Source organism: Neofelis nebulosa, chromosome 6, assembly GCF_028018385.1.
Source record: "Neofelis nebulosa isolate mNeoNeb1 chromosome 6, mNeoNeb1.pri, whole genome shotgun sequence".
Lineage (NCBI taxonomy): Eukaryota > Metazoa > Chordata > Mammalia > Carnivora > Felidae > Neofelis > Neofelis nebulosa.
In genome coordinates, this window is record NC_080787.1 from 71,227,111 (window position 1) to 71,247,220 (window position 20,110).

Consider the following 20,110-nt stretch of genomic DNA (forward strand, 5'->3'; position numbering starts at 1 on the left):
TCTGATTTCCATTTGTAATATTAAAGGATAATTTTATATAATTATGGGACAATATACCTACTTTAAATGAACATAGTTTAACATAAGGTATTTTCATAGGAATAAAATTTGAAGGGAGAAAAACTATTTTTTATTTAATATATTTAATTAGTTGTTAATTTTAATAGATATTCAATGAAGTGTTATAATTTTGGTCTTTATAACTACATGCTAGAAAACACTTGTCATAAAGGCAAAGTAGAATTAATTAAAACTGAAATATTTAATTTAATAATAGTAGTAAGAAAGGTAAAAGCCCCAAAAGTCCCTTTTGGACACAAGAAGCTAAAAGTAGATTCAGGCAACCCTTTTGAGTGAGAAAGCCCTATTCCTCCACATGTCTCATTTCCAGCTTTATCTGATATCAATTATGTTTCCTCTAAGTGCCAAGAAAATGTATCTGTCCTATATTAAGGCATCTTAAAAGGGAGTTTAGACTTGAATTTAAAACTATGCAGTTATCATATTCTTATTCATATGCTGTATTCTTTTGTTTATTTTAAGGTATAGAAAAAAATGTTAGTAGCTAAATAAAATATGAGTCTTAAAAGGTAAAAACACCTTTTATAACTTCAGATGAGCTTTTGGAACAAAAGGTAAACATTTCATTAAAAAGTTTTTTAAGGGGCGCCTGGGTGGCTCAGTTGGTTGAGCGTCCGACTTCAGCCAGGTCATGATCTCGCGGTCCGTGAGTTCGAGCCCCACGTCGGTCTCTGGGCTGATGGCTCAGAGCCTGGAGCCTACTTCCGATTCTGTCTCCCTCTCTCTCTGCCCCTCCCCCGTTCATGCTCTGTCTCTCTCTATCTCAAAAATAAATAAACGTTAAAAAAAAAAATTAAAAAAAAAAAAAGTTTTTTAAAGAAGTAGTGACCTAGATAGACAATGCAAGCTTGCCTTGAGGTCATAAATGTTAGCAAAGGGTTGCCACACACTGAAAGTAATTTCAAAGCCTTCAGGATGTTGAAGTATATACGCATTACTTAATCATTTTTCAAGGTCAAATTAGTAGCAATAATTTTATCTACACATTTAAATATTATTACATGCACTATTTGCATATCTGAAATCATAATCATAGGAAGTTATCTCAATGGCCGACCTTGTTGAGTTCTCAGGAAACATTTGAGTTTGGCAAAATACAGTAAAAAATATTCTAGTTCAACTTAATGTTAATCTACCGTCCTCACTGAAATACAGAAAGCCTTTGTGCTTACTTGTTCTCCTGGAATGGAGAGTCCGTTGGGTCCCTGGGGGCCTGGGGGACCCTGGGGGCCTGGAGGACCTGTATCTCCACGAGGGCCAGGGGGCCCCTAAAGCATACAAGAGAGAAACAATCACAAAGTCACATAATGACCTTCCAGTGCTAACATCCAATCAGAAGTCTGTCGGTGTGTCTTAAGACATCAGTCATATAATGTTTGCAAACATTTTCGAAATCTACACACCTATAAAAGCATTTATTAATGCCATTCCTTTCTTCCCTTTACTATTCATTAAAGAACAATTCAAGTGCAATAAATTCATAAGAGCACTTATATTTCCAAAAGTCCCATTAGAAGCAGATTTGTAAAAGAGGTAAAACACACTGGATATGATATATTCATAAATTTATACTCAAGAATTCATATGAGATCAAACCTTGAATTTCAGTGGATTTTCTTAGTTTAGGCTGGTCCTGCTTTCTCTTAGACTTGGCCTTATTTCTGGAACTAATGTGTATATAAAACAAGCAAGGAAAGAACAGATATCCACTAAGAAGATGCTCTATGCTGGAGCTTCTTTGCAACATGCCCAGGTAGAAAAGGCACAAACTCGGAGTCAGGGAACTGGGTTATCATCCCAGCCTCACCCTTTCCTAACTGGGTTAGCTTATCATTAATAATATCATGACTAAAAGCACACATCATCTTCATAATATATTGCCCTAATAATCTTGAGTTATCTTATGGAAGACAAGTATGGACCTGGTAGAAAAGGGCCGGTGACCCCCGACTGAACATATACATGGCTGCTCAGCTCTTTCTCTGAGACAGGGTGAAAAAAAGCCGCAGAACTTCTCCCAACTTCCTCCAACTTTCTGGTGGGGCTCTGCTCCCTGTGGGTCTCCCAATGATTGGATTACCTGCTCTATTTCTCCATGTTGTAGCAGAACCCTTAGGTTCTTCTGCAGATTTCCTATGTGTAATTCCTATAACAGTGAGATGCCTTGGACATTTCTTTCTCTGGCTAGTCTAATCCATCATCTTGACATCCAGAGACAAGACTGAGGTAATTATATTACCTAAGGCACACTAAACTTGAACTAACTTGCTCAAGGTCACATATCCCCTTAGTGGAAATTTTAACAATCAGACTTCAACATATACACGAAAACTTAAATGCACCATAAAATATACTTACAACTGCCCCACTGATACCTCTTTCACCTCTGGGACCTTTAGCACCAGGTCCTCCCTAAAATACATAGTAAGAACACATTTTAGGGTAAATATAAGGAAAGTAGGGAGAAGCTGATATACAGAAATTACTTCAAGAAGCAGCATTCTCCAGGCAATTGATACTCCTATGGTTACTTACAAATATTGAAGTGAATTTAACATATCATACAAATACGTGGGGAAAGAGAATTTCATAACTTTGTACATTTTAAGTGTCTCACTTTTACATTCTGAACTTTTCTTAATCGTTAGCAAATTTTGAAATTTATTTGAAAATTTGAAGCTTACTAGAAAAAACAAGCATTACTTAAATACAGCAAGGAGAAGATTCTGTTTGGAGTTATATGAGTGCACATTCTTCAGTGAAAATAATATGCAAAGAGAAGAATATCTTGAATCTTTCAGAATCTCAGAACATGTAGTTTAGTAACTGGAAATCAGAGTTCACTGAACAAAGAGGAAATAAATATGATAATGACATCCAATAATGCTACCTTATTAAAAAATCCTTACTTCTCAAAAACATCTACGTTACATCAGGATATAGTTTTATGATTACAGATATAAATCAGGTAAGTCACTGTTAATAAAAAAAATAAATTAATAAATGGTCAATAATTCCAGTGACATTTTATTCTGTATGAGAGAAGCTGGTTTGTAATTAACCTAAAATCAATCTACACTATTTGCTCTGACCTAAGTACAATAAAATTTGTTGTTCTGAGAATCTCTGAGCGATTCCTACGTTAATTAACCATTTTCTTAAAAGAGACCACTAAAGCTTAGAGGTATCACTTCCATTCCACAAAACCAGCCCAGGTCACATGCTGGATTAACTGAATCAAGGGGTTCCACATTGATTAGTGAAATCTATCACTGTAATCTTCAGTGTTGTGCCCCTCCCCCACAAATAGACCTGGTCATAGACTTTTTTACCCAAGTTATTCCAAACCCCAATACTTTCACCCAGAGTTTATGGTATCATCACATATGTAAATTTCCCTACTTATTGTCATGATGTATCTGCTACATAAGGTATACATATCCTGGGTTCCAAACAAGGTGTTCAGCCTCTCATCCATGGCTCCATAGCATACATACAAGAAGCTTTTGGGAAATGTTAAGAAATTTTCAAAATCATGGGATTACAGATGGAAACCCAGATTCTCATCTCTAAGGGGATAGCTCTTGAATACTAGCCAATCATTCATTCCTGCATGACTAGACAAAATGTGTTCAATGTGTTCAAACTTTCTTCTTGATTTATTCCATTTCAGATCTCGAAACATACCACAAAAAAATGGCCTGTCCCAGAAAAGACAGATGGCTGGAAGCATTTTATGCACTACATACTGGCAAAAAGATGATCACTCCAAAGATTTAAGAGGAAGGCTAGAAGGACTATTGCAGTTTCCTTACCGCAGGGCCTGGTGGACCTGGAGGTCCAACACTGTCCTGTGTACATGTACAAGCATTGGGAAGAGCAGGGCATTTTGCTTCATCTCTCTGAAATTTTGAAAAAGAATATTCACCTATGAATTGAAAGTGAAATGTCTTCCAATCCTCCACCCCCATTTGTCTTACATACACAAGGAAATCCGGTTCTCAAGTTGAAGAAATAATTTGTATTTATCAGTAAAAATAGTCTTATGTTGAATCTTGCTTTGGTCTTTTATGTCTTTACGTTTTACTTTAGGAAACCTTATATAACGAAGAAATGCTTATAAAACCACCACATAGTCCACTGGTAATTTAATGTGGTTTTCTCTAATCCAGTATTAGAGAAATGCTGAGTATCTCAGATATCAATGCCCATTTTGTTCAGAGTAAGATCTAAAATCCTTTCCATGGCCTAGAAGGCCTTACACATTCTGCAAACCAGCGTCACCTTGCCCATCTCATTGCCTACCACTGCCCTTCCCGTTCACTTTACTCCAGCCCCACTGATCTACTTAATATTTCTCAGATATTTAGGGCACTTTGTGGTCTTAGGACCTTTGCATGTGCAGTCTCCCCGATTGGAATGCAGTCCCCGTCATCTACATTGTACACTCCCTTACTTCACCAGGTCTCTGCTTAAACCTCACCTCATCACTGAGGGCTGATAGTGCTCACCTGACTCTCTATCCCTTCACCATGATTTGTTTTTTCATCATAAGACTTTCTACTTTGTAATGTAGCATGTATCTATTTGTTAATTCTTTCTCTCTCCTTTCCTTCCACTAGAATATTCACTTTCACTGCTGTAATCCACGCACATAAAATTGTGCCTGGCTTATAATAAATAGGTGCTCAATAAGCATTTGTGGAATAAATAACACACGTTGATCCTGTGGATGTATGTAGCTCACTGCTTGCCAAAAGCATCCACTCCATCATCATATTCAACTTTGTAGACACAATGAGGGAAAACCATCATCTCATAAAGTAATATGGTTATGTCTACCCTAAGCCTTAGATGTCCACAAAGGTGATATTTTTTATTCTGTAAAATGCTGATATTTTACAAGCAATAGGAGGGCTTTGTAATTAGTAGATATATCAAACGCCCTGATCCAGCGGACTTTTCTAACTACGCATAACCACCCTGGGTGTTAGGGAGAATTTCAGATGTGGTCTTGTGTATTCCTGGATTTTAAAGGAGAAGGTCACTGGCCTCAGCTGTGGTAGCTGATGAGCATGCACATCGTGCACATCCCTTGGCTCCGTCTTGGAGATTCAGTTGCTGAGTGCTACTTCCTCTCCCAGACCATCTGCATCCGCATCCCTTATTCCAGGAGGGCTTTTAAGACCACGACAACGGTTCCATTCCATCTTACTTACCCTAGAGGGAATATCACAGCATCTGTCTCTACTGGTCCACACCGGACTGCATACAATATCAAAACTCTGAATTTGGAACTGCAAACAACCAACAGAAACATCGGCTAAAGATGCGTGAAAAACATTTCATATTAACAACTCCACATTTTAACCTTTGCCAATTTCTCACAAACACTCTCTCAAGAGTGCAAACCCTTGAGGGCAATGTGATCCTTACTTCATACGGGAAGAACATAAAAACCTATGCCTAAGAGAAGGAGATGTTAAAACAAAATGCATATGTGAAATTCCCACATCTGATTCACTTCCCCGGCTAAAATAAAATGCTTGATTGAGTTTTGTTTTTTTTAAGAAAACATTAATTTCTTTAATTAAGAATTAGGAATGTATTTAATTAAGAATTGGAAGACTACACCCATTTAAATCAACTTTTAAAAGTCCACTCTTGTAGAAAAATAACATTAAAAATAACATTCTTCATTTATTCTAAAATTGATGTTTTCTTTTCATAAATTCTTACCTGGGACTGACTAATAACTTTGCTGATTCAGTTTAATTACTTCAACATAGCATATACTTTCTATTTTTCCACATTTAAAAAATAAAGTTATTTTGATAAAAAGGAAAAGGCTGCTTAGATGTAGCCATCCTTTTATAAACCTGTTATAATTGTTCTATTTAAAGAAAAAGACAATATTCAATAAAAAGTCTATGTATAAACTTGAGTCACTGTTGTACATCTGAAAGTAATATAACATTATGTGTCGCCTATATTTTAATTTAAAAAAAATAAAAAGGTGCATGCTAAGTGCTTGATAAATCTTAGTTATCATTATTACCATCGTTATTGATTTATAAGATTAGGCATATTAAGTATTCTATTAATCCTAAAAAATGTTTAAATTTAATTAAATTAAAAGTCCAGATGTTTATCACAATATATTAAGTTTGCACTAATGGTTTCTACATTTCAGAATAAAAATTTCACTTGTGAATCTAAGAGAACAAAATCCTGTGTGTGGAAGAAAGCTAAATTAATAAATTTAATATTTATAAGTAAATTTTTTTAAAAAGCCAAAAATGTTGACCTTGCTTTTATTTATTTTTTTAGACCAGAGAGGGGCAGAGAGAGGGAGAGCGAATCTTAAGCAGGTTCCACGCTCAGCACAGAGCCTGACTCAGGGCTTGATCCCATGACCCTGAGATCATGACCTGAGCCAAAATCAAGAGTTGGACACTTAACCAACTGAGCCACCCAGGTGCCCCTAACCTTGCTTATGGATCAATATTATTATTGACTGACATTTAATATCAACTTAATTAGCCTGATACAGTGAAAACTCTAGATTTAAATTTTTACTAATAGACAGCATTATAAATATGGTTGGCATGCTCCCGCCTCAAACTTGAGCCAGTGCAAATTGTGAGTAATGCAGTCAGCTGGCCGCCCTCCTACACTGATCTTCCTTCTGAGACAGACAGATGATGACTCTTCTCAGAGGGAGCACAGGCTCTATGACAGTCACTGCTTGTGTCTGTGTTATCAAGCTACAAATGCTTAATGTCTTGATTGCAGAAATTTGTATTAACAATTGCTATCTTTGAAGAACAAAAAATGAGTTATTTTAGATTTCACTGATTATCCTGGCAACTATTTGTGTTCTACTCTCCAATTTGATACTGTTTCAAGATGACTACATGATGTTCTCTGGTGTCTTGACATCTTATTTTGTTTCTAGCAGTAAACCACATTATTATGTTCTGTCAGTAGTATATTTCCTCAATGTAACTTTTTCGATGTTTCAATCTGACCAAGGAATTTGACAATTTAAAACCCACTGAGAAAACAAAAACAAAAACAACCCACTGATTATTTTTAAAATGTTATTTCAATCTTAATGAAAAGTACCTAGAAAAATAAAAATGTGTGACTTACTGTAGCTGATTTCCTCTCCCCTTTAAGAAGTTTTCCAAGAATTTCATAGCCATCAGTTGTGATATTTCCAGCTTCCTTGATGTCTTTTTCTATAATTTCATAGCAGTCGATGTAAATCTTAACACTTTTTGAGGTCACTACAATATGAACCTAAAAAGATCATTTGTTTCCATTATAAAGTTTCTACCCCAAAAAACTTGGGTGATTTCTGCATATTTCAGATCACAGGTTGACAAATATGTTCTTTATATTATTGTTATCCCAAATCAAGTCTTGGACTAAAATCCCAATAGTCAGATTACAATGTCAACGTCATTTATTAAAAACATCAAATTAAATGAGCCTTCATCCACATATACATGCATAATTGCCTATTTTCCCATATGTACTCTTTCTGAGATGACCAGAGATAATGTAGTAGATGAGATGATCCCATTAACTATAAAGAACTATTCAAATACAAGTTAATAAATTATTAATGTATTGCTATACTCAGTAAACAGGATCCTCAAATGTCTTCCATTGATTTTGCTAAATTCAATTTTTAATTTGTTATTCCCTAATCTCAGCCAAAAAGAACTTGCATACCATATAGACATTTAACATAGTAAAGAATTAGCCCACGTCTTCTACAGAGATTCGGTTCTGGAAATTGATAGATATAAGATTCAATTTCCTTTTAAGGAAAGAATCTTATGTTGATTTACTTCTTTTTTTTTTTTTTTTAATTTTTTTTTTAAATTTATTTTTGGACAGAGAGAGACAGAGCATGAACGGGGGAGGGGCAGAGAGAGAGGGAGGCACAGAATCGGAAACAGGCTCCAGGCTCCGAGCCATCAGCCCAGAGCCTGACGCGGGGCTCGAACTCACGGACCGCGAGATCGTGACCTGGCTGAAGTCGGACGCTTAACCGACTGCGCCACCCAGGCGCCCCTGTTGATTTACTTCTTATCTGATATTCAGGACACTCAGAATTTAAATCTATTAGTGCAGATAATTAATAAAACATTTGTATTTCAACAGTGTAAAGAATGGCTGCAGGTAATCTTTGAGTTTATAGTTATACTCATAGTTTCCACTTATCACAGCACAAATACTCAAGTAAGCACTCGATAATTACTTTGAAAAGTTTGGCTCCAAGTTAAAAGGAAAAGAAATTCCCTTAAGTTCTTTGAGTCAGTAAGCATAAGGACAATCTCTGGCAATGTTTTTAAATAGTGAATATTTTTCCCACATAGAATCACCACCAAAACATTAATTTAGTGCATCTGTTAAGTTCTAAGTGTGAACTGCATATTGATTGCTTTTATATAAAAGTGATACATAGCTTACTAACAATTAACTTTAAATGTCCCCAGAACAATCATCTAATATTGAATTCAAGAAGAAGACCATATAAGCATTCCCAAGATATTTATTATCTAATAAGAACTAAAACTTATTTTTGGCTCTTCTATGAACAATCTCAGAGGCAAAAATTCACAAAATATTTTGAAAAAACCATAGTACCCCCAAAATTATTTCAAAATCAAAACTTTTAATTTGTAACAAAATTATTCCAATAAAGAAGAGGCATTACATAAAAACTAAGAACACAAATGCCTCTCCATAAAAGCAAGCAAAGAAAGAAATGTCAAAAAAATTATCTTGATTTGTAATTAATGACTGTCATTATAGACCTCTGCACAAAATACTGCTTTTTTTTTTTTAAGTAGAATGAAGTATTTGATGAGGGTTGGAAATTTAAACATAATAGTGTTTAAGTGGTTATCAGTTGGTTCATAAATTTCTAATATCTTCAGTGGTATGGAAGGAAAAATAAAATAGTTCTTTTTAGCAACTACTGAAATGTAAGTTTAATAGGTGTATTAATGAGCCAAAAAAGTTCATAAGAACTTGGCCAAATTCAACATCTATTATCAGATAAGGAGCAGTTGAAGCTAATAATATTTGTCAAGCTAGAATTTTCTTTCCCAGTGAGGCATTTATTTTACTGTACTTCATAATGGCAGTAGATATGCCATTATACTCAGAGATCTTTGTTTTTCCTTCATTGTTGTTTTGCTTCTCATCAATGTGTACATTGAAGTGACTTTGAGCTTCATGAGGAGAGTCCCTTGCTATCCTTTGCAAGAATGATTCATCAATAAGAAAAAACATTCTGGAAAGAAACCAAGACTCTCAGGAAGAGAATTTGCAAAAAATCTAGCTAAACTACTCAAGTACGGGAAAGTTCAATTTTTACTTGAGAATCAGACTGAACTGGAAATATTTGTCTCCTATGCACGAGAACTAATTTTCTGAGTGCCTTACTGTTGCACAAGTGCTATTCCTCCTATTAACTCAATCCAATGAATGACGGAATACCATTAAAAAGCCCACTCTAACCTAGATGGCTCTTTTCATTTCTAATGCTCCCAACTGTAGTACTTATTTGTCAATTAATCGTCCTTTAGAAATTTGATAGAACTTGCGTATTATCCTCTAATGTTGACATACAAAAAATTTTAATGAAGATCAACAAGAATAGACAATCCCCTAAGAATGCATCTTAGAACTTTTAATAATATTTTTTAGAGAATTCATAATGTGTTCATGTAAGATAAATATTTCTCATAAATATATTAATTACTTTAGTAAATAATCATAACTTTCGGACTAGCATGCTTGTAACTCTTTGGTAAACAAGCAGAAGCAGCTTACTGGGCTCTATAAAAGAATTATTTTTATCAATTAAAATACTATCCACAAAAATTAAGCTTTTGAAATGAGATGACATACAGGTTCACAATAAAATGGTAGGTAGAAAAAATAGGCATACAAAACTATACCTACTACATGATTCAAATTTTGAAGATATTAGCATTGAAAACATATCAGCATGTTAGTAGTAATTATCTCCTTGTTAGTAGAATTACTGTTTTATTTAAAATTTTTTAAATATTTATTCATTTTTGAGAGACAGAGAGACAGAGTGTGAGCAGGGGAGGGGCAGAGAGGGAAACACAGCATCTGAAGCAGTCTCCAGGCTCTGAGCTGTCAGCACAGAGCCCAATGAGATCATGACCTGAGCCAAAGTCGGGCGCTTAACTGACTGAACCACCCAGGTGCCCCTTACTGTTTTATTTTAAATATTCTCAAATTAATCAAATTCTTTAAAAGAAGATTTTGGTTTTAAAAGACATAGCTATGCTTCTAGCAATTTAACATGACCTTTTAATAAATAATAAATTAGTTTGAATTTTTAAATCATATCCTTTTTCTATAAATAATCAGATATTTTATGTTTTTACCTTGTGAAAACTGCCATAAAATAATGTCTTCACCTCATCTGTGTCAAATATAACAGTTTGCACTTCACCTCTTGCATCCTTGTTAAAGAAGGATAATGTCTTGCTAGAAGCTGTAACCAACACATAATTGTTATTAAATCACATGCATGGTATACTTTATGTGGAAAATATTAACTAATATTAACTAATTTAACATTAGTTAAAATATTAACTAATGATTCTTGTTGGAGAGATTTCTAAAATATTCAATAATTTCAGTTGAGATTAAATAAAATTAGAATATTTATCAATACGTTGTATTTTTAAACATAAAATCATGTATCAAGTAATTATATATATTCCGTAGGTTTTTAAAGAAAAGGAAAGAGAATTCATAATCAAAAGTAGTATGCATGTGCCTTAAAATAAGATAAAAATCCTTACGATCTGCAATTACTCCAACTTGTGGTTTATAATCTCTATCTGTGATTTGCCAAATTGCAAAAGGGTCACTGGGAGTTTCTGGGAGAAGTCTGAACAATAGTATAATTGTATATGAAGAAGGAAGTCCATTTGGGTGTAGATCTCTGTTGGATAAAACATAACTGATTAGTTAATTAACAAAGATTTCTCACCAGAAATAGAGAATATTTTAAATCTTTGTACAATAAACTCATTACCAGCAGTATTAGAAGCTAGTCATAATAATCTGGCTACATATTAGAAAAGGAAAAATTTAGGAAACACATCAAAAGAGCAAACACTAAAGATCTATTATGTAAGTAGTGAATAGATTATTTACAATCGGCTAAATTTGCAAAAGTCTGGGAAATTGCCCAATGGTCTTTTATCCTACCGTTAATAACTGTTAATATCCTACTGTTAATTGTTTCTAGACACAAATATGATTATAAAATTACATAATGATTTTAGAGTGATAGACACTGTATCTATGGATGTAATTTTAAGAAAATGAATCTTACTAAATATGCTTAATTTCCAATGTCAGGGGAATGAGATCATGAGTAATACAGCTTAAGGTTTTAATTTCTCCTTGCCTATTTCTGATAGTTTTTACACTTCCAAATTCCTCCCTTGAAATCAAATAAATCACATAATCTCCAGAAGCTCACATGTTCCCAAAAATAAAACCAGTAATAAACGTTAAGCCCATGTACATGTGCAAACGTTTAGTGATGATAAAGGATGTGATCCAATTAAAAGGAAATGCTTCTTGGCTCTAAAGCCATTAGACAAAAAATGTGGTCCCATGTGCTCTTCCAGAGTTGAGTCAGTCATTGTTCCGGGGGAATCTCTGAAGCAGGATTGATGGTTTTCTGTGTGAGACCATTTAATAATACTTTCTTCCTGAAGGTAGCGAAAAGGCTTTAATTATCAACTCTCGGACAGAAAAGAAGCTGTTCCTCCACAAATTTTGACAGAGGGCACAGAACGTCTCTGAAGGTTTCATGTCCTAGTACCACACCACTGGTACTTCTGGAACACAATGCCGCCCTGCTTCTTAAAACGTATGTTCTCAGCATGCTGACATGATGCCTTTCATATGTGCAAAAACCTGCTATCTTCATAATATTCCATGTTAAAAATAATATCTTCTCCATATTAATTCATCTCTCACCCGGTGCATGTTTCTCCATTAGTTAATGAGTGCTTATGAAAAAAGTGTAATTGCATTCATGCTTCTGTCTTTCAGCCACAGTTCTGACTCTTGAGAACACAGTAGGCTGTCACAAATTAAATGTAGGAATCATACCTTGTGGTGACTGAAGTTAAACACCGGGTATTAAGATTCACTGACAAACCTAAAACTGTGAACCATCATGGTTAACCATAAAAGAGTTAGGAACTTACAGTGTGGTCAGACTACAACAATATGATCTGTGCTTTCTTCAAAGAAATTAGCTTTGATTTTATTCTGAATTTTCCATCAGCTTTCCCAGAGCATTTCAAATTTCAGACATCATTTTCTGACCCTGTCCTAAGTTTCTAAAGGCTTTATTTCTTCTTGTTCTTTTCTTCCCATAAGCTGCCAAACACATATTAAAGTGTTTTAATTCTAATGAATAAAAAATACATATTTTAGTTATGATTCCCAGGTGCAAACTTTCATGAAGTAAAATAACAACAGCTAGAGCTACCCAACAGATTGCCAGAGCATTGGCCAATAAAAACTAACCGCTGCCTGTCTGATCTTGGACAAGCAAAAGTGCCACAATACTTCATCTTCTGGAGATCTGAAACATTAAAAAGAATGCCGGCTCTCATTCGGCATTTATTCCATTCAGTCCCTCTGCACCACAGGAAGAAATGTTCAAAATAATTAGTTGCCTTCCTGCTTAAACAGCCTCGCTTAGAAGAAGCGTTAAATCTACAATCCTAGCCTTAAATCCTAAAAGGTCCATTATCCATAATATTTCAGAACCAGGATGAGATTCTTGGGTCTGAGAATAGTAAGGCTGGAGTCTTAGTCTCCTGTGTGACCCGATGGGGAAGACACTTAAACCGACTGTATTTAAGGAAACTAAGCTAAGTCATCCATGAGAGACTTCTGACAATTCTAAAGTTTCTAGATTTTAAGAAGTCAGCAAAAATTCTAAGAACTGCAAAAAAGTGTCAGGCTCATGATAAGAGAAAGAAACTCCTCGTCACACTTACGCTGTAGGCTGATTCACAAACGCATTCTTCTGAAGTTTGTATGCTGAGTAGCTGGGGAAAGAACCAGACTCCAAAGAGACTCCTGGTACGGAAGCAAAATTCTTTTCTGTCAGGTTGTATGCTTCAAGCATCTTAAAACCTTTACACCAGAAAAGAAAAGATCAAAATTAGGTCCTTTTAATTATTTTGTTGCTTAAATCTGGAAATAAGTTAGTCCAAAGGTATAAATGCTTACCGGGTGAGGTGTAGCCGTCCAAATAAATGAGAGGACAACCTGCAACATACAGTGTTCTCTGAGTTCGATTCAGCCACATGATACACAAACATTATACACGCGCACGAAGCAGCTATGTACATATACCAAGTCATGGGAGTGTTCGTTCATTTACAAAAATAACATCCATCTAGCCCTTTATAAGTGATTTCTTGTAGACTTCCTTTGTGTAGGAGAAATTATAGTGCTAACTGGTATAATCAATGTTTTCTGAAAATCCTCCAGTCCTAGTGGGAATTTTACAGTATTCTTACAAATAGCAAAAACAGAATTGAAGGGGGAAATTTTCAGATGTTTTTCAATAGATTAAAGAACTCTTCTCCCCGTGGATTTTAGATTTAAGCAAAGGCAGAAGTTTGTCCCTATTCAGCTGTCTGCCAACCCCTCCCACCCCCCAAGCCCCATGTCAGCTATTGGACGTCACACAGCGGTGACAAGCGTGTGACAGTTTTCACCCCGGGCCCCCAGAGCCAGGGATCCTAGAGGGTGGCTTTCAGGACCCCAGAACCGCAAGGGAGGCAATGGTACCTCCAGACCCACTACCCCCCTCCCCTGCACAATTCCATTCTGAGCTTTGGCATGAGTTCTGAGAGTAAACCCCAGATTATTGTTCACTGCTGCCACCTCTAAGCACATCTCTGAGTTTTTAGTAATGTGTGAGAAGGCAAGATATAACACCTGTGAAGCGTAGCCCTCCCTAGGACCAGGGGTCTAATACTAGCCACATAAGTGTCTCCATAACACCCCAAGAATCGGTGCTTACAGGTGGGAAAGAGGAGAAATTGACTTAAATAATTGATCTTTGGTCCTTCGCTGTATTTGAAAAGCTCCAAGTTCATTGAAGTCTTGGCAAAAACAAGAAAAATCTACACCCAAAAAACCAAAAGAGGACCAAGTGAATTTCTATGGAGTGCACACGCAAAAGTCAGTGTTTTCCTTGCTCCCTTGAAGCACGGATGTTGACAGAACAAATACCAATTGATTACTAATAGGGAAAACCTTCATCTCACAGAAATGTTTCTATAAATGCATTTCTAAGCTGAAGATTAATTTACTCAAACGTCACAGCATTGGGACGGTGGGAAAAGGATATGTTAAAACACTTCATTTCCATACAAGGAATATTACATCCTCAAGGCTAAAAGCGGACCTCTGACAAACACACATTTAGCATGATCTCAATAGGAACAATGATTCATCAGGTTCCCAAGTGATTTCCCCGAATCTATTTACTCACGGACCTGATCCCATACAGGACAGGCCATTGTCTACTAAGTTGTTTTCTTCCAAAACAGGTGAGATTGTGGATCCATCTGGACCATGACTTACTTGAAGTGGCAGTCTCACAGACAAACGTGATAAGGTTGTCCTCAATCTTCTCAAAAGATTCAAAGTCATCCACAATGAACACGTGCCGTTCACTCGGTTTGCTGGCAATGTTAGCGAGCTCATTGTAGTCAACGTCAGCCACACCGACTACAAAGACACTGAACCCTGCAGAGCAGTGTTTATGGAGTGAATTACATGTCCCCTTTTCCATACTTTATTCAGCAGTTCAAAATAAAACCTTTTCAGAAATGACACTGCATTTTTCTCAGTATATGCAGTAAGTCCTTTTAATGGACATAAACTCTCTTGGACTTTTCCAGGCCTTCCTGTTTTCTGGCTTAGAAAACTCAATTATTTGGGTTTCCTAAAATAAAATCCTAACAATTAAAAGGCGCACATCTTAACAGCAGAAAGACTTGATGTGGTGCACATTTCCTTCCAGAGATCCATAGTCCTAACAGACCCATGCATTCGACAGCTCTCTTAGGCACCATTAACACTTTAAGCTTACGTAATTCAGAAACCAAGAATGGGCTCATTTTAAACTTTGAGTTCTTGAAACTGATTTTCTCAACAACTCAGGCTCAAAGGCAGCACTTTGGCCACTCTTGAAATGGAATCTATAATTCCCAGTGGAAATAAACTTTCATTTATTTAGGATAACACACATAAACAAAGACTTCACTCCAAAAGCTTAGTTTGAAAGTAGAAAAAAGTAGACTATATAAGAAATTAGTTCTCTAATGAGATATAAATAAGGTAACTTGAGCAAGCATGCATCACCCCAAACTTAAATCAACCAAAAGCCCAAAATATGTAGATATCTGTTCAAAGTGCATGACATTGCACTCATGCAATGAGTGGGTGGCTTAGTCAGTTAAGCGTTCGACTCTTTATTTAGGCTCAGGTCATAATCTCACAGTTGTGGGTTTGAGTCCTATGTCAGGCTCTGCACTGACAGTGTGGAACCTGCTTGGGATTCTGTCTCTCCCTCTCTCTCTGCTCCTCCCCCACGCTCGCTTGCTCTCTCTCAAATAAATAAGCTTAAAAAAATAAAGGCAATAACTTATTTAAAAAGAAAAGTCAGTACAAAGAACAATCTGTATTGAAAGAAGACAGTATGACTTAGTACTAATCATGACTCATGATTTTAGCCAAAGAATTATGTATGTGTCGATGAAAAATTCCATATAACAAAGTACTTTCTAAATTTACTACAGTCAATCATACACAAAGTAGAATTCTCTCTAAAATATGTTAACCTTGGACTCTACCTGGGAGTTGGGATTTGGGGGTGTAGAGGGCATTAACGCAAGTGCTGGTGAGACCTAATTTCATCTCTAGTAATCCTAAATAATGAATCCAAATCCGTGTTGCCAGGAGGCTCTCAGGATATTTGATTGTCAAGGTCCACTTCAAAGATATCTTCCTCTTCCTCCCTTCAGCAATCTGCGTTGGGTTTGTATCTGCAAGGATGTGCTAAAGCTAAAGGCTTCCCTATGTTTCTCCTGGCACAGGGAACCGGCATCAAAATTCACTTCTGCTGTGGTAGGAAGTCTGCTCTGGGACCATACCATTACTGCATTCTGTAGCCTTCTAGCCATGATGGGGAAATTAGGTTTGCTCTTTTACATACCCCGAGTCACATCTTACACAAAGATATATATATATACACACCATGTCATTTCTGAGCACTTACTAAACCATCCACAAATTAAATATAAACTAACATTTCAAGGGTATGGACTCCAGAGTAAAACAGGAAAAATAAAGTAAAATCAGCAGTTTCATCTTTTGCAATCATTCCCGGAAACATGTAAAACTGTTAAGATAATGAGTGCGCTCACTGGACATCAAATTCATGCCTGTGCTTACCTGACTGCTGGATGACCAAAGCTGCCTTCTTGACCTCATCCTGTGACCGACCATCTGTGACCACAACCAGCACCTTGGGGACATTCTTCCTCATGCCGCTCTCCCAGGTCAAGACCTTCTCCTTGATAAACGTGAGAGCTTTGCCTATAGAGTGTTGCAGGGAACATTGTACTGTCACCTCAGCGAAAACTATCCAAATGCCAATAGACACACTCAACTGAGAAGAATCTGAATATCAGAATGTGGTAGTACACTCAGTTCTACCACTCCAACTGCTTTGGAGCGTGAAGGTCCACGTTCACAGTTGATTAACTGTACCTGTTCTTGTGTTTCCTCCTCTGTACCTAATATTCTGGAGGGCCCCAAGGGCTTGGGCCTTGTCATTGTACGTGTTCAACTTGAACTCAGACTTGACCTCGTCACTGTACTGCACAAATGAGACCTGAAAGGGAATGTAGTTGGTGGTGAGGTTAAGGCACCTCATTCTATAGTTCAATTTTCCAGTGGCTCCTCCTGCTGTTGAATGGGGAAAATAAATATCCTAGATTTGACAGACTATTATAAGCTCTTTATAGCTAATACTATAACACTGACTACTATTGTCTCATTAAATTTACTAATTTCTAATCTTCAACGAAACCACCAATAATTGATATTAACATTGTAAATAGGCTGTATTCATATAGTATTCACATCCTTTCTCTAGGATGTAGGAAGAGATGGGCAAGGCTAGGGAAGAGTGAGGTCCCAGGATTAGAAATGAGAACACACCATCTTGAACTCAAATGTTGGCTAAGCAATTTGGTCCTTAGCCAACTGCTTTTTCTCACTAACTGCATTCATTCTTCATCGTAAGATTAAAATGTTGCATGTGTGCTAATAATCAGCACTCACCACAAACTTAGTGTAATTTACTTGACAGAGTACAGGCTTTGTAGTCAGAATTCAATGGGCTCAAATCCTAGCTCTGCCTCTTAGTAGCTGTGTGACATAGGGGAAGTTCTGCACCTCTCTGGGCTTTCGTTTCCATATCAGTAAAATGGAGATAACTATCCTTACTTTCCAGAGTCATGTTAAGGACTGATAATCACGTATATAAAGTAGATGACACAGTAGTTATTTTTTACTTTTTATTAGAAATCTCAGTGTCTGAATGGATGAAAAAAATGGCTTAATTGCTAAAACATTAATTTAAGACTATAACTAGCTTGAATTTTTTACTCTTCTTGGGTTGCAAAAATGTTCACAGGATTATTTGGGGATTTTAAATTCAGTATATTCCATAAAAGAATACATGATTTGTTTATGAACTTATGTGTGGCTTATGTCAAAATCTCTTATTTTTATAATCAAAGATGCCACAGTGATGAAGTATGAAACGCCACACACCCACGCCAGTCACTGCTCATCACTGTGTCCTCTATCTTAATAGGGATTGACAATCACAATGCACTTAATTTCCAGAACATTAGATGACCTTTTATGGAAATGTATCATTGTCGGAAGTCTGAAGCAGGAAGTCAGAGTCAGAATGCCCTAAATTCTCCAAAAGCAGTATCATCTAGCCAAGAGAATATCTACGGAAGGATTTATTTTTCTATTTGTCATTTATATCCAACTCCTTCCCAAAAATACATGTGTAAAGAAAAATAGTAAATAACAAAAGTCAAAACATAGTTTATACAGAAAAGCCTTTCTACTTAAAAAGAGAAATTCAAAGGAAATAGCAAGACCTTACAAATGAATAGCCACTATGAAACAGCACCCACCTGAATTCCAGCAGGACTGATTTCATCAAAGGCTCCCACAGTATTGAAGATGAATTTTACAACTTTGTTAAAATTATCATCCCCGATACTCCAGGAGGCATCAGTCAAGAATACAATATCTGCCTTGGCCCCTTTGCACACTGGGGGGAAAAACAGAGAAACCCCAATTCTCATGAATTCTTTTACTCAAATGAAGTTACAAAGCTGAGAAGTGTAGCCCAACACCCCCTACCCAAAGTAGTCTTCAGCAGCAGCAGCAATTCCTGGGAGCTTCTTAGAAATGCAGAATCTGGGCCCTACCCAAGACCTCCTGAATCAGATTAGCAATGACAAGGTACCCTGACGATTCACATGCACAATAAAGTTTGAGAAGCACTAGTCTAATTGTCCCTTAATTTCTGGTCTGGAATTACTCCATCTGCTTAGATCCATTATGCAAATATATGCTCTTTCCTTGTGGAACTTCTCAAGTGGTTTCAAACAATAGATAAGGAGGAAATAAAATGAAAAGCAACAATGTCTAGAATTTAAGAATACCCATCAGTAGGTCTGGAGGTTTTGTATATAATTGTCAAAGATTTGGTGCAAATTAGGTGTCTTTTCATTTTAAATTAGGCCATTAGAATCATACAGAGTAAGGGAAGGGAAGGAATAAATTATCTTTAATTTGAATTTTCAGACCTGGAGGGTTAAAAAAATTAAAATTTTAGTATATAAAAACATGTAGAATATACAGCACCAAGAATGAACCTCACATAAACTGTGGACTATGGATGAAAATGATGTGTCAGTGTAGACCGATGGTAACAAATGCACCACTCTGGTGTTCAGTGTTGATACTAAGGGAGGTTATGTGTGAGAGGGGCAGGTTGTATGTGGGAACTCTATGTACTTTCAGCTCAATTTTGCTAAGACTGCTTTAAAAAGTAAAGTCTAGGGCACCTGAGTGGCTCAGTCCATTGAGCCTCCAACTCTTGATTTCAGCTCAGGTCATGATCTCACAGTCATAGGATCTGGCCCTGTGTTGCGCTCCATGCTTAGCGTGGAGCCTTTTTGGGATTCTCTCTCGCTCTCCTTCTGCCCCTTCCCTGCTCATACTTTCTCTCAAAAAAAAAAAAAAAAGTCTATTAAGAAAAATTTAATATATTTTAGGACAAGGTTTTTTACTGAATTTCTTTCAACAGTCTAAAGAAACCCATTATTATTTTACCCTATAATACAATTTACCCTATATAGTATTATTTTATCATATAAGAATACATTTTTAATTTTTTTTATTTTATTTATTTAGTAGGTTTAATAAAGTTGTAGCATTCTAGAGCCCTCTAAGACAAAAGAAAAATACTTATAAAATCTGAAATTCTTTCAGTTAAGTGCCAGAAACAGAAACGTGGGGAAAGAATAAAGCAGTAGTTAATTAACTTAAACTTGATCTGATAAAACACTGAGAAGTGCCCCAAAGTACTGAGAGACTAGTTCTGTTAGCTCGCTATGTCTTTTTGCCAGTTCCCTGCAAGTGACAATTATGTCTCAAAACTGCATTGAATGAACATTTTTTAACTTTGTGCAATCCAGGGCAGAAGCCAGGAATTCCAAAGCCGAAGGCCCCAGGTGTAGGTTGAAGATACAGCCAAAAAGGTTCACGATGCCTATTGATGTCAGCATCCAGGAAAAAGAAA

At 36.2% G+C, this 20,110-nt stretch overlaps 1 protein-coding gene across 5 annotated transcripts in view; it reads right to left on the bottom strand.

Annotated features, from left to right (window-relative positions):
• Window positions 1-20,110, bottom strand: part of COL12A1 (collagen type XII alpha 1 chain) — a 117,077-nt gene that overhangs the window by 15,042 nt on the left and 81,925 nt on the right. For all 5 annotated transcript variants that reach the window (XM_058734492.1, XM_058734493.1, XM_058734491.1 and 2 more), the window contains 13 exons: window positions 18,432-18,571; window positions 16,981-17,104; window positions 16,663-16,806; window positions 14,788-14,952; window positions 13,420-13,458; window positions 13,185-13,323; window positions 10,953-11,095; window positions 10,530-10,639; window positions 7,237-7,386; window positions 5,301-5,378; window positions 3,897-3,983; window positions 2,440-2,493; window positions 1,254-1,349 (listed from right to left, as the gene is read on the bottom strand). In XM_058734492.1, the coding sequence (XP_058590475.1) occupies window positions 1,254-1,349; window positions 2,440-2,493; window positions 3,897-3,983; window positions 5,301-5,378; window positions 7,237-7,386; window positions 10,530-10,639; window positions 10,953-11,095; window positions 13,185-13,323; window positions 13,420-13,458; window positions 14,788-14,952; window positions 16,663-16,806; window positions 16,981-17,104; window positions 18,432-18,571 (1,469 nt within the window). The remainder of the gene's footprint in view (window positions 1-1,253; window positions 1,350-2,439; window positions 2,494-3,896; window positions 3,984-5,300; window positions 5,379-7,236; window positions 7,387-10,529; window positions 10,640-10,952; window positions 11,096-13,184; window positions 13,324-13,419; window positions 13,459-14,787; window positions 14,953-16,662; window positions 16,807-16,980; window positions 17,105-18,431; window positions 18,572-20,110) is intronic.